The sequence below is a fragment of the Doryrhamphus excisus genome, chromosome 2 (assembly GCF_030265055.1).
Source record: "Doryrhamphus excisus isolate RoL2022-K1 chromosome 2, RoL_Dexc_1.0, whole genome shotgun sequence".
In the NCBI taxonomy this organism is placed as follows: domain Eukaryota; kingdom Metazoa; phylum Chordata; class Actinopteri; order Syngnathiformes; family Syngnathidae; genus Doryrhamphus; species Doryrhamphus excisus.
The window spans coordinates 19236579-19250938 of NC_080467.1; the positions used below are offsets into that span (position 1 = coordinate 19236579).

The following is a 14360-nucleotide window of genomic DNA, read 5'->3' on the forward strand; positions in this document are numbered from 1 at the left end:
TATTGTGCTCTATGGCTATAGACACATAGAACCAACCAAAAGAACTCCCGTCTTTCATCAAAACAAAAGCAGTAGGATATACTGGAGGTAAGTTTCAGGAAAATATCTAAAAAAGGAAAAAGCATCTTTTTCAAGAAAAAAGACTTGTCAGAAATTGTTTGCTTTCGCGACAGCTCGACTATCTAAACCAAGGGTGGGCAAACTACGGCCCGGGGGCCACCTCCGGCCGGCCAAGTGTTTAAATACGGCCCACACGATCCTCCCAAAGTATTTCATTGAAACTTAACATACAACCTGGCATCGTGGCTTGAGCCTTTTGGTGGTTTAGGTAGATTTTTATTGTTATTTGATGGGGTCTGCTGTTTACAAAGTGCTCCTGAATAAAGGAACACAAGCACATATAGCAGGTTGCATGACACTTTTACACATACAATAATTCCAGGTGGACTGTTATTGTTATGTTATGAATTATACTTTATACTATATAAGTACTATTACACTTAAAATATACAGTCTGGCCCTCTGTCAATTTTGTTAAATCAATGCAACCCCCCCGAGTCAAAAAGTTTACCCACCCCTGATCTAAACACAACATAAACGACACAAAACGGGTTGTTTTACATCAAAAGTCCCCAAATGGGAAAAAAAAACAATTTCAAGTAAACAATTAACTAATTGGCTTGAAATTGCAGAACCAATGACGTCATTTTCGAGGTACAGTATTCACAAATACCACCGTAACCTTAGCGAATATTCATCCTGCTCAAAACAGCTGACTTCCACTCACCAATGACATGGCAGAGAAAACACTAGAAATAAACAGATACTTCTTGCCGACCAAGGATGTCAACATCTTTCTCATTGCGTGTCTCGTTTCTGCCGCGCTGTTTAGTCTGAGTCACTTTAGAGTCATTAAATGTGGCAGCGTTTTGAATTGTGTTTTCCGTAATTGCCGTAATTAACGAGTTGCACGGTGTTCTTCAGCAACCGTGTTGCCATAATTAAGGGGCTGCGAAAATGTTCTTCAACAGCTTGCATTATGCATCAATTGGGTAAAAGAGGACAATTAAATGGCAACAATTAGACCGGGGCTGTCCATATTTTTGTAAGTGAGGGTCACATACTGAAAAAATGAAAGGATACAAGAACCACTTTCATTAGGTACATATGTTAAGAATTTATATAGTGTATGTTTCATGAAAAAAAATGCATCTCCATCCATCCATCCATCCTTTTTTATGCTGTTTATCCTCACTAGGGTTACAGGTTTGATGGAGCCTATCACAGCTGACTTTGGGCGAGAGGCGGGGTACACTGGTAGGGTCAAACTGCATCTCACCTTTGTGATATAGGAGGAAAAGCATATTATTAGCAGCAACTTTTTTAATTTTCTTCTTTGATAATTTTTTTCTTTCATATTTTGACTTTATTCCCATAATAAAATTCATCCATTCATTTATTTTCTATCGCTTATCCTCACAAGGGTTGCAGGGGTGCTGGAGCCTATCCCAGCTGTCTTAAGGCGAGAGGCGGGGTACACCCTGGACTGGTGGCCAGCCAATCACAGGGCACATATAGACAAACAACCATTCACACTCACATTCATACCTATGGACAATTTGGAGTCGCCAATTAACCTAGCATGTTTTTGGAATGTGGGAGGAAACCGGAGTACCCGGAGAAAACCCACGCATGCACGGGGAGAACATGCAAACTCCACACAGAGATGGCCGAGGCTGGAATTGAACTCGGGTCTCCTAGCTGTGAGATCTGCGCGCAACCACTCGACCGCTGTGCAGCCCCCATAATGAAATTATTAAATGCTATTTCTCTGTACAAACCATTGTATGAGTTGCTAGCACCAGCATCGTTCAAGCATGAATAAAGACACTAGCAGACATGCCAAGTTTGAAGACATTCTATGGGTGTCGTCCCTGCCCAGGACCTCACACCGCTCTCATGTTCGGTACACGTCTCAATGAATGCAGGTACCGAACGGTGATTATGGCGTACCATTACACTCCTGATGGCCAAGCATGATCAGATAAGATGGTGCACGTATGAAATGTTGAGCTGGTAATTATGAAAGGACAATGCAGTAAACAACATGAACTACGTTTTAGTGTCCAGCAGAGAGCAGCAGCATATTTTATTTTACTGTTGTTTTCATACTATATGTCAAGCGTGCAGCCCCCCCTCCCTACACACAAGTACACACGTCAACCTCTACAGAGCTCAGCTGCTGAGAAGCACTGAGGCATGTGTGTGTGTGTGTGTGTGTGTGTGTGTGTGCCTGCGTGTGTGTTGCCCCAGCACTGACGCACACCTTCCGTCTCCCACTCACCTCTCGATATAAATATCATTTTGCCTTTGCAAAGATCCCACTCAAACACAGCGAGCACAGTCAGTACATCCATGATGACCTGAACCACACTTTCTATGTGGTCCCCTTGTGGGTAGTGATTTCCTCCCAGGGCCTTTCGGACAACATGAGTCCTGGATGCTTTCATATGTGGGCATATCTCGTTACCTGAGAGGCAGGTTCAATCATCTGCCCAAGCATCTTTCAGGAAAATACTGACACGTTAAAGCCATTTGAGCACTTTGAAGGTAGAAAAATGTAAGTGAAAGTCTATTTAATGAAGATAATTCATTATCAGCAGTATGATAAAACATAACGTCTTTTATAATAGGATCAAACTCCTAAATGACAAACTGTGGATGTTTCTTAAAGGGATGGTTTGCAGCACCGCAAATGGCCTTTCCTTTGGATAATGACTTCATGGCCAGTCGGCTATTGACTGTTGATGAATAGCATGGAGCACTACCGGGCTTGAGCTCAGACACAAAACTCAAATAGCCCCATTCTTTTGTGCAATTCAATTGACACCTTTGTTTTTGACTTATTATAGATTCTTTTATAGGTCAATTAAAGTTCACCCAGACCACCGAAGCGCAAAGTGGCAAGGGATTACTGTATTGAAACAATGCCCATTGTCAGAGCACCAATATGGCATCCTGCCCTCGACCTTTCTGTGGAAAGCAAATCTTTGTCAATCATACTTTAGGTTTCTCTGCCAAATTTGACCTTGCTCCTGATGAGATGTGGGGGCTAAGAGGGCGATTAATTCCACGCTCAAGTTGTCTGAACCCCAGAGAAGAGGACAGACTGTCCATCAAAAGATACACAGTCCATTTGGCCGTCCGTCTGCTGCCAAATCTCTTAACCTGGCACCAGGACATCCGGGCAACAGCTCCGCCCAATAAAAAGAGCCACCAGTCATCATGTGATGTTTTTTGGCTGTATGTATGCAGTTAGAAGCAAAAGCAATGAGTTCAGTATTCAGTAGTGCCTTTTTTAGGAAAACTGGTTATTAAATACATAATGATTGTGAATGTGCAAGTTGATATGAGTGCTGGATGCACATAAAAAACTGACTAATGAGGCCTGCTTTTCTGCTTTCAGAGAAAATCACCACATCAGATTAATGGCAAAATAAGCAAATCTAACTTGCATATGTTAAAAAATGTCTATATACAATGAAAACATGTTTTATAAGATAAAATATGCCTTTATTCGTCCCTCAGTAGGGAAATTTGCATAATCAGGTCCAAGGGCAGGGTTGGCTTGTCCGGGAATTGAACTCGGGACCTCTCACACCCTAAGCAAGAGTCATACCACTAGACCAGGGGCGGGCAAACTTTTTGACTCGCGGGCCACATTGATTTAACAAAATTGACAAGGGGGGGGGGGGGGGGCTCTATATTATTTTACACGTAACAGTCCATTTTTACACGTAAAAGTGTCATGCAATCTGCTATATATGCACTTTGAGATCATTTATTTGAGGTAAAGTGCGTTATAAATTTACATTTATTATTATTATTATTAGGTTAGCGCGCAGACCTCACAGCGAGGCAACCAGGGTTCAATTCCACCCTCGGCCATCTCTGTGTGGAGTTTGCATGTTCTCCCCGTGCATGCGTGGGTTTTCTCCGGGTACTCCGGTTTCCTCCCACATTCCAAAAACATGCTAGGTTAATTGGCGACTCCAAATTGTCCATAGGTATGAATGTGAGTGTGAATGGTTGTTTGTCTATATGTGCCCTGTGATTGGCTGGCCACCAGTCCAGGGTGTACCCCACCTCTTGCCCATAGACAGCTGGGATAGGCTCCAGCATCCCCCGCGACCCTCGTGAGGAAAAAGCGGTAGAAAATGAATGAATGAATGAATTATTTTATTATTATTATTTTTATTATTATGTGTTTGTGTCCCTTTTTTCAGAAGCATTTTGTAATGTTTTTTTTTTTGTACTGGTCGCTAGCCAATCACAGGGCACATAGAGACAAACAATAATTTTTGGAGCCCAGTGAGGATAAGCGGTAGAAAATGAATGAATGAATGAATTTTGTAAACGACAGACCACATCAAATAACAAAATTGATAAAACAGCTACTTCCACCATCAAAAGGTTGGCTCAAGCCGTGATGCCAGGTTGTATGTTGAGTTTAAATGAAATACTTTAAAAGAACAGGCGGGCCGTATTCAAACACTTGGCGGGCCGGATGTGGCCCCCGGGCCGTAGTTTGCCCACCCCTGCACTAGACCAACAAGCCCCTTATATAGCTCCTAATATAAAAAAATGAAAAAATGATTTATTTTTTGAAATATATATATTTATATATTTGCAAATATTTGCAAAAACAAATAAATTGTTTATGTTGCCATTACAAGCCGTGTGTGTAAAATTTTGAGGAAAAAAAACAACAGACAAAAGGGTTTTTTTTCATGTTGGCAAATTAACTAAAAAAACAAACCTTTGCACAAATGTTTTGCTTATTTCATACATAATTTAATAAATAACTAAACATTGGCATATACTAAAAACAAATGTTCATGTTTTCATTACTGGGTGTTATGTGTACAATTTTCAGGAAAAAAAGAATGACAATGAAATTGAAAAAAAAAAAGATCATTAAGGGAAAATAATGAGGAAAGAACATTTTGGAAAGTGAAGCGCTGTTAATACTTCACAATAAGTAAATGGATGCATTGTAATGGTATTGATCACCCTCCAGCACCATGGAAACGGCTTCAAACCCAAAACAACAGTACACTTGGCTCATACGTCTCTCCAGAATTATTGACTGACAGGAGCTTTCATTTTGAAGTCAGAGGTCCCGAGCACTCAAAACGTCGTCCTGCTCAGCAGACAGTCAGGGCCAGACAGTCTTCAGATGCTACTGACCAAATTAAAAATGACTCCTTGGCACTGGCAGCAAGGTGACGACTATCATTTGCAATTACAAGTCATACTGAGATTAATAAAGATTCACCTTCACCTTACAGCTCTAATGTGTTCTCTGGGAGCGGGGATTTTTCCACATATATTTATAGATTGGCCCAGCATCGCTTCTTTTAATTTTCCTTTGCTTCGTGGCACTGTCTGCCCAAATAATAAGCCATTTGCTTCCATGTGTAATGAAAACTGAAAGCTCACAGTGCATGGCTGCACATACCCTCCACTTCTGAGAGCAAATATTACCTTTGAAAAGTTTGCCATGGTATAATAAACCAAAAATTGGATGTATTTTTCAGCCAAGGATGCTACTTAGAGAAATGTCTCAAACAAATGTGGGTATTAGTATTCTTACCGATACAGACGTCTATCTTGCCCTTGATGGCAGCTTCATGTAAAGGTGTATAGTTCCAGTTGTCTCGGGCGTTGGGTTCGGCCCCCTGGCACAGCAGCAAGGACACCACCTGACAACAACACGCACATATTTTATTCATTTATTCTCCATCACGAAAGACGGCAAGTGTTTCCATCCAGTGTTTCCATCCTTTTTTTCTTTTAAATACTATATATACATTTATATATGATTTATCATATAAGTGACTTTATGTCAACATCGACTTAAGCAGGCCCGTTTTTTTGGATTTTGGATTGTCAACATAAATGGGTTCCACTGTATATGACCGAACTCAACACAGTGGTGCCTCGGTTAACGTCATTAATCCGTTCCAGAAGGTCAGATTCAAACCAATACGGACTTTAACCAAAGCAAGTTTTCCCATAGAAAATAATGTAAATCCATTTGATTCGTTCCAAACACCGACAAATGTTAGGACATTTATAGTTTTACATTTACTAAATAATGCAACCATAATTACAATAAGAAATGAATGGACAACTGAACATTTAACATCACTTTTATCTATTTTGTAATTATGCATATGGATTATGCTTGGGGGGCAAACCCTTTTTAACTGTTTCTGCACTCATAACACAAAAAAAGATGTTAATAAGTTTGTGTGTCGTTTACATGTCTCTGAAATTACGATCTTCTCTTTAAGCCGTAAAATCGGGATGTCTTCCACCCTTGTCTCAGTACAGTCCATCGCCTCTCTCTTTCTCTCGTGTGTTTGTTACATCCTACATCTCTCTGCCAGCAGCATCTCTGATATACTTTTGCCCTAAAAATGGCGCCCACAGTCCACGATCACGTACAAGTAACAAAACATAAGCAACCCTCATGCCATTTTGAACGCCAACCATGTAGGCGAACGCAAACCAAGACAAGATTTATGGTAACCGAAAAACTTGCTAACCGAGGTGGACATTAACCGAGGTACCACTGTACTGGTTTGAGCTCAATGACCGAAGCAAACATGCCAAAATGTTAGTGCCCATTCTCACCTCAGAGTGTCCAAAGGAGCAGGCATTGTGCAACGGGATCAAACCGCCATCGTCACGGGCATGGACGTTGGCGCCGTTCTGAAGCAGGTGGTCCACCACATCTTTACGTCCAAACCCTGAGGTAAGATGAGAAGGGGAGGAAACTAGTTAAGTATGAATATTTTTAAGCTCATAAACAATGTTATGAGATGTTTATTTTGGATATGGTCATCAAAATAGATGACACAGCAGCCAATTCCGCCCTACTGCAAACCACAACTGTAGTAATTAACATATTGTTACAGTAATGGACATTATCAGTAGGACATTTACACATGTACAGTTGGTGCGACGTTTAAGTGTTAGGAAGTGTTGGAACAAGATGTTTGTCCTCACTATCAATTTGCCTGAAGTGTAAAACTCTAAAATCTTTGTTTGAAAATGTCATTGTCGTTACCTGCAGCAAAGTGTAAGGGTGTCGATTTTCGTCCTGCCATGTCTTTGGCGTTCACATTAGCTGTATCCACTAGTTTCTTCACCCTCGAAACGTCCCCATTCCGACACGCTTCAAACAGCTCCCTGAAAGCTCCGTTCGGGCACCCGAGGACACTGTTGCCGCTGCCCGTGTTAGCGCCACCGGAGTCGGGCGTCGAAGCTGCGCTCGTCCCGCTGCCCTCCGTGGTGGTCGGGGAGCTAGTGCTGCTGCTAGCACCGCTGCTAAGGGCCAAAGCTGGAGAGGCAGCGGCGGTGGTAGGAGAGGTCGGGTCCGGGGAAACCTCTCCGTCCGCCACGCTGTCCGAACCGGCTCCACGGGAGAGAGGCGCGGCATCATCAATGGACGGGGCCGGAGGCGAGCCTTGCGGAGTGACAGAGAGCGAGGTGCCTCGGGGCGGGGAAGAGAGAAGCTGAAGGGAGCGACGAGGCGTCGCCATTTTCACAACACAACAGTCCCCACTAGCAACAAACACTAATGACAACTTCCTGTCGAGCGAAACCAAACGTCCGGTTCTAGTACTCATCTACGTTATCTACTTTTTCAGAAATACACATCTCTGCACAACCAACCAATTAGTGTAAGTTTTAGTGGTAATATAGTGATAAGTTTTCAATGCAACACCTCTAAAGAAACATGTAGAAAAAATAGCAGTGATATTACCCTCCAGTGGTCATTGTTGGTAATGCATGCAGAGTTGTTGCAGCTTAAGTATTGAACCAGCACAGACAGTAGTTAAAAGCAGTGTCAACAATGGAGCGGTTACTTCGGGACTCACCTTCTGACACATTAGCACACAATAATTACACACCTAGGCTTTCATGAATGTACTTTTGTTGAATTGTTCAGCCTATTCAGACTCAAGAGCCTTTGTGTGTTTCTGATAACATATTGACACATCCTCACATGAATGATTACTCGAAACACAAACTAGTTTTCAATTGTCAATCAAAACTACATTTTCCAGCCCCGTTGTCTCATAAAGTGCAGGGGCGTCAAACTGGTTTGCACATTGCAGTTACTGTGAAACGATCGCCTCATGATATTATTACATATTTGATAAGTTACTTTATTTACTTACTTACATTTAAATCATAAGTGAAGGTGCCTTTAAAAATGATAGCAATAAATAGTGTCAAGAACAGGCAGATGTGTGCGGCAAAGCCAAAGTTGTTGGAATGATCAAACAGATGATGACATTATCAGACAGGTTAGCCTCTGCCATATCATACTTATACAACAGTTTTAATGGTTTAATGGTTTCCAGTAGCAACAGCGGCACAACAAGGGGTAAGACAACAGGAAGAAGAACAGGTCGCATGAGACACCTTCTCGTGAAGACAGGCGGGGGCACGGTCACGACTGGTTGGTTGGCATAACTGTCATACTTGTTCCAACTGCTCTCTTTGTGTGTCACTTCAAACCAAAACACCATCCCAGAGTCACCAGCGGCGTGCGGTTTGAATCTGATGTGTACCAGGCTCCTGTTTTGTGCACCAAATCCACACTACAGTCACATGCGTCCTCAGTCTCTCACGGTCACGTGGATGAATTCTGGCCCACTCATCTTTGCAGAGCTGTTGTCATTCGGCCAAATTTCAAGCATGATGTGCCTTTTTAAGGTCATGCCACAGCGTCTCGGTAGGATTCAGGTCAGGGCTTCATTTAGTTTTTCCTCAGCCATTCAGAAGTGGACTTGCTGGTGTTTTGGATTATTGTCCTGCTGCAAAAACCCAAGTTGGTTTCAGCTTGAGGTCACCAACAGATGGCCGGACATTCTCCGATGGAGAATTTTTGGTCGACTCCAGAATTCAATTAGCGGAATCAGCTCCAGACCGTCACACTACCACCACCATATTTTACTGGTGGTTTGATGTTCTTTTTTGCCCAGTGTCTTTCTTATGGTGGAGGCATGAACACTGCCACTAGGTGGGTGGGTTGTTTTTTTCCCCCATAATACTATATTTTGTTTTCAGTTGTGTTATCATTGACGAATATTAAATTTACTTGATGATCTGAAACATTTAAGTGCGACAAACATGCAACAAAATAAATCAGGAGGCAAACACTTTTTCACATCACTGATATTTTTCTCATTTTTGGTTTGTTTCATGTTATGATTACAGTGTGTCACAGCCCAACAACATCCCATTTAATTGTACTTTGAAGTGCTTTCATATAAAATTTACGTCAAAATCTTGGTGGTTTCAGTGTAAAACATTTCATTCCAAATATTTAAATATAACAGTTAAGGTCTCAGAGAGTTGTTCTTGGGTTGTTCAAAGCATTTGGATAATGATCTTATTAGAGCGAGACAAAAAGAAGCAGAAAAGAAAAATTTTGAGGGTGAGTCAGCATGGCATGTTTTGGAGGAAGAACTTTCCGGCAGAACAACATTCTTACCACTGACTCATACCGGTACTTTGAATTTTAGAGGTTCATCATCTGCTGTCTCGTGTCATATGCAGTTCTTCTCACACCTGCAAATAGGTGGGCTATGTGCAGTATACACACCGGGCCTTATTAGGTATGAATGACTTGAAAACCATTTTCAGTACCTGTGGTGTGTGGGAAGCCATGCTGGGAGGGTTTGTGTCACAAAATGTCATCTGAACGTCCTTCGAGTTTAAGGATGTCCAAACTGTGGCCCTTGGCATATTCTAAAAATAGAACTGAACATGAAAATTAAAAATAGCAAAACATTTAAAAATCCACAGTAGTTTTACATGAAGAAAGTAACATTTCAATGAGAAAATGAACCCAAAAATGTTTTCAGTAGCGTGTAATTTTTGGAAAACGTGGCTGGGCAAAATGTTATAATGGGAATCTCGGCAAAATATTATGGGATTAAGTCATTTACATGAAGAAAATGTCAGGACAATAAAATCAAAATATTATGAATTTAATATATATCCATAATATATAAATATTATAAATATCATTATATGAGAAAAATATATGTATTCTAAGGAGAAAAAAGTGGCAATTTGACAACAATAATATAATTTAGTTTAGTAGCAAACAGTTGAAATATTAAATATAAAATTCACCTAAAAGTTGTAATATTATTAAAGTTAAGAAAAAAATATGTGGGAGGGGAGAATATTATGGGACTAAACCCATTATATTACAAGAAGATTAATGACAAAGATTATTTCAGGAGAAAGTTGAAACGGGGAAAAAATGGGTAAAAAAAAAAAAGTTGATACTAGTAAGAGGCTTTTTCACCTCTGAGGTGCATTTTTTTCTTCAACTATATGGAATTTGTTAGTATATCTACTAACAAGTACTAGTACAAGTACTAACAAGATCAGTATCTTTCATTTTTCACTATGTGGCCCTAGCTGGAAACATTTTCCACGTTCCTGTTGTTGTTGGTCTGCAAAGCTTTCCTGTGTGTCTTATTTGGGTCTCAGATGGATTTGCATGTGAAAAGAGAGTTGAAACTCCCTCTTTCCACTTGGAGATGAGAACGCCACACCTGGCAGGTCTGGGTGAGGCCACACCCACCGGCAGGTTTCACTCAGACATGTTGTTAAAAGAACTTGTTGGAACTGTCGTCAGTCAGTCGCAGCACCACACTCACACACACACACACACACACACACTAAAGTAAATATGCCGAGGCAAAACGCGCAGGAATGGATGCGCCTCTCTCTGCGCACACCGGGCATCTTCATCTTCGGCCTGGTCTTGTCCCCCTGCGGCTGGGTGCTCAACCTCACCGCCACCGTGGCGCCCAACTGGAGGACCCTTGACGACATCCCAAACACGCCAACCAACGAGTTCATCGAGCAGGGCATCTGGGACATCTGCAGGTCCGTCACCACCTCCACATCGTCCACTTGCAACCTGGAGGACAGCGTCTACTTCGGGAACCAGATCATCGAAGTGGCTCGAGGTCTCATGGTGGCCTCTCTGGTCGTCACCCTGCTGGGACTGGCCGTAGCGATCCCCGGGATCCGCTGTTGGAAAGAGAGGCCTAACTGGGTGATCGCCGGTTTGGGTGGACTACTGATCTTCATCTCCGGGGTGCTCACCATCATCCCCATCGCCTGGTACACGCACATCCTGCAAGACATCACCACCGTCACGCCCATCGTCACCGTGCAGGTGGGCTACTGCATCGTGTTGGGCTACATCGGCGGCATCTTCGAGGTGCTGGGCGGCTTCGTCATGTTCATCGGGATCTGTCGCTGCTGCGGCGGGAAGAACCGCGGCGAGGTGCGGGTGAGCGAGAACGTGCGCGGCCGCTTCAGCGCCCGCCGGCCCACGCCGCAGCCCAGACGCGTGGATGTGCCCACCCTGAGCCGGAGTCCCGCTCCCAGCAGCGTCCCCTACATCCGGGACACCCTGGACGATGACATCTCCTTTCCCCGGGCAAAGAGCCCGGCGGCGCGCTCGGCCAACACGTCCTACAGCGGGAGACCCTATGATGCTGATTTGTGAGGGGCTGCACCTGGACACACACACAACTTTAGGACTTTTCAGGTTGGGAGAGATCAAATTATGGTGGCTGGAGAAGCCCAAGTTGGTTGAGTATTATTCAAGTGTTGAAGGAATACATTTATATAAGTTCATTGCTGGGGTGGGGTGTCATTATGATGGATTATTGTGTGTTTAAAAAAAAGTGCAATAGCAAACAACATGATGAATCAACGTTTTTAAGTGAAAGCACATTTTTGACAAGAACGTGCCAATTGAAGATCTATTTTTTTCATGGCTGTCTTTTATACTAATTTGTACATAGTTATATATTTTTTCCAGTCCCTCTTCTTTTTGAATGTAAATACTTCTATGCACTTTATATTGACGCGATCAATAATGTTTTCACTGTTCCTGTATGCAAGTGATTGATTAAAACATGCATTGTTTCTCCCGGCATTCATACAGTCGCTGCTGTTTGTGTTATCGTTGGCCGTCGGCCTGGAAATAAACATCACAAGTGCAGGAGAGAAGAGTGATGGTTGTACAAAAAAAAAATGACACCATTGGGCAACAGCAGCGCAAAAGACAAACTAGTTTCAGTTCAGTGTTTTACTTCGCGCCCTGTTTGTTCACTTGTAAAGCCGCTAAGTGTACACACAATGTCACCTGACCGGTCTGGAGGGGTTCTTGGCGGCGCAGCTCGTCTAGCAACATTGGCTCGCCTGTTTAAACCTGCTTTTACATCTCAAACAAGGCCACAGCGGGGGGAACAATCGGCCCTCTGTATAGCTCCTCTAAGCCTTTGGTGGCCGGGGTGCAGGTCCCGCTATGTGACCGCCATTGATGCTCAAGGTGTGTTGGGAGACACAGAGATCTTCAGCCGGGTAGGATAGGGTTGGGTAGGGTTGGGCAGGGTTGGGCATCGCTTCAATTTGAACGATTCTCAATTTTGATGCTTTTAAGAGGCAGTGTGCACAAAAGATGTTTACTTCTGAAACTAAATATACTCGATTTTTTTATGACAAGTCAACAGGATATCGCCCAAAGAGCTCACACTTATTGATATGACCAGAGGTGCGCCATATTGTACGCTAACCAGAGAATGTACACGCAAACCAAGGCACAATTGTGGCTTCATTTTAACATTCTTGACAAAAAAAACACACTAACTGAGTGATATGTCAATATTTTTTTAAATATTGATATTTCTTAAATATCAATATTAAATATTGATATACAATATAAAAACAATATTAAAAACAAGCATATTGTTTATATCCATATAGACTGGATTTGATGCAGAGGTCTCATGTTACTTGTTACGTTCCTAGCTTGCCTCTTTCTCTGTTGTTTACATTCTATACAGAGCGATCAGAGATCCCCGCTGAGATACGTAGTAGGAGAGGCTGCATAGAGGGAGTGAACAGCGAAAATGACTCTATCAACCATGCTTACCGGCCGACGTCATAAAATTTTGCACACATATTTGACTTAGAGGAAAAAAATATTGGGAGATATATCGATATTCTATACCTAAATATATGGGGATATGAGTTTTGGTCCATATTGCCCAGCCCTATAACCAGCTGGAAATATTCTTGGTGAAACTTGGTGCGTCACATTCCTTCACAAGGCCTCACGAGAATCGAACTTCTCACCAACATAAAAACCCACACACCTCCGAAAACAATAGCTTGCTTTGCACAAGTAAGACAATGATGCAGCAGAAAGCTGGAATCAGGAAATAAAAGTAGTGTCTGTACGAGGTCATTAGAGGTTGGAAAGAACACATTTGAACATAATGAACCCAGATGGAAAATGATTTTTGTTCGAGGTAGGGCCACAAAGACATCATCACGTTTGAAGTAGTGTCTGTAATTATTGTCTCCATTAGAACGAATGCACTTTAATCACAAGCTAATGGACGTTTATGGTGGACTGATTTTTCCAGATGGGTGGCGTCACAGACTCACAATATCGTGCAGCGTAGGTGGGGTTGCGTGAAATGGATGTTGAATGCACTGGGGCAAAAGTCACCGCGTTGTTTGCTTACGGTTTTCATGGTTATGGATCATTGAGAAGAGACGATCCATCAGCGTTTGGAATGATCACACACCCTGTTTGGATACTTCAATCTATGATGACTTGTTACATGCATAACAAATTACACACGGTTGGCATAATTCATGTACAAAAAGAAGTCGGAGGAAACAGAGTTTATTTCATATCTTTTACTGATAATTCATTCACAATAAATACGTGCTCGTGTGTTGCTATAAATGTGTTTCCGAGGGGAACATAGTAGTGGGTGGACAGGAAGTGATGTTGGGGTTGAGTTGATTTTAGCTTGCCGTGGTGTCTATTATTAAAGGTTATTGTGCCTGTTGTTCTGGCAATGGCGTTAGGTGCTTGTGTGCCTTATAGATACAGTATATACACACTCTTCCCTCGTTTATCAAATGTATAGGTTCCCCAATTAGCCTGCAATAAGTGAAACTTAACCAACTTTATAGGTTTTAAGGCTGTAAACCCCCTCTCCATACACTTATATCACGTTTTTCTTGTTTAAACGCTCTCAAAAAAATTCAAACCTATGTTTGAATTTTTCAATCCCCCCCCCCCCACACACACACACACGGAATTAAGTCACTCACGCATATTTTTCACTCCTGTGACCGTGCTTTCGCCGTGGCACCGTTCCGCTGTACTGTAATGTTTCTGTATGTTTGTTAACAAATTACTGCAATACTCCACCTTT

General features: G+C 42.3%; 2 protein-coding genes across 2 annotated transcripts in view; one reads left to right on the forward strand and one right to left on the reverse strand.

The window, feature by feature from the left end:
- tnksa (tankyrase, TRF1-interacting ankyrin-related ADP-ribose polymerase a) overlaps window positions 1–7659 on the reverse strand; it is a 69693-nt gene extending 62034 nt beyond the window's left edge. Inside the window, exons 1-3 of the mRNA XM_058051319.1 lie at window positions 7139–7659; window positions 6703–6818; window positions 5657–5765 (exon numbers count right to left, since the gene is read on the reverse strand). Of these exons, the coding sequence (XP_057907302.1) occupies window positions 5657–5765; window positions 6703–6818; window positions 7139–7613 (700 nt within the window). The 5' untranslated portion in view covers window positions 7614–7659. The remainder of the gene's footprint in view (window positions 1–5656; window positions 5766–6702; window positions 6819–7138) is intronic.
- A 3052-nt stretch (window positions 7660–10711) lies between these two features.
- Window positions 10712–12058, forward strand: cldn23.1 (claudin 23.1). Its single transcript, XM_058063982.1, has one exon. The coding sequence runs from the start codon at window positions 10793–10795 to the stop codon at window positions 11621–11623; it is 831 nt and encodes a 276-aa protein (XP_057919965.1). The 5' UTR covers window positions 10712–10792; the 3' UTR covers window positions 11624–12058.
- Window positions 12059–14360: the final 2302 nt, after the last annotated feature.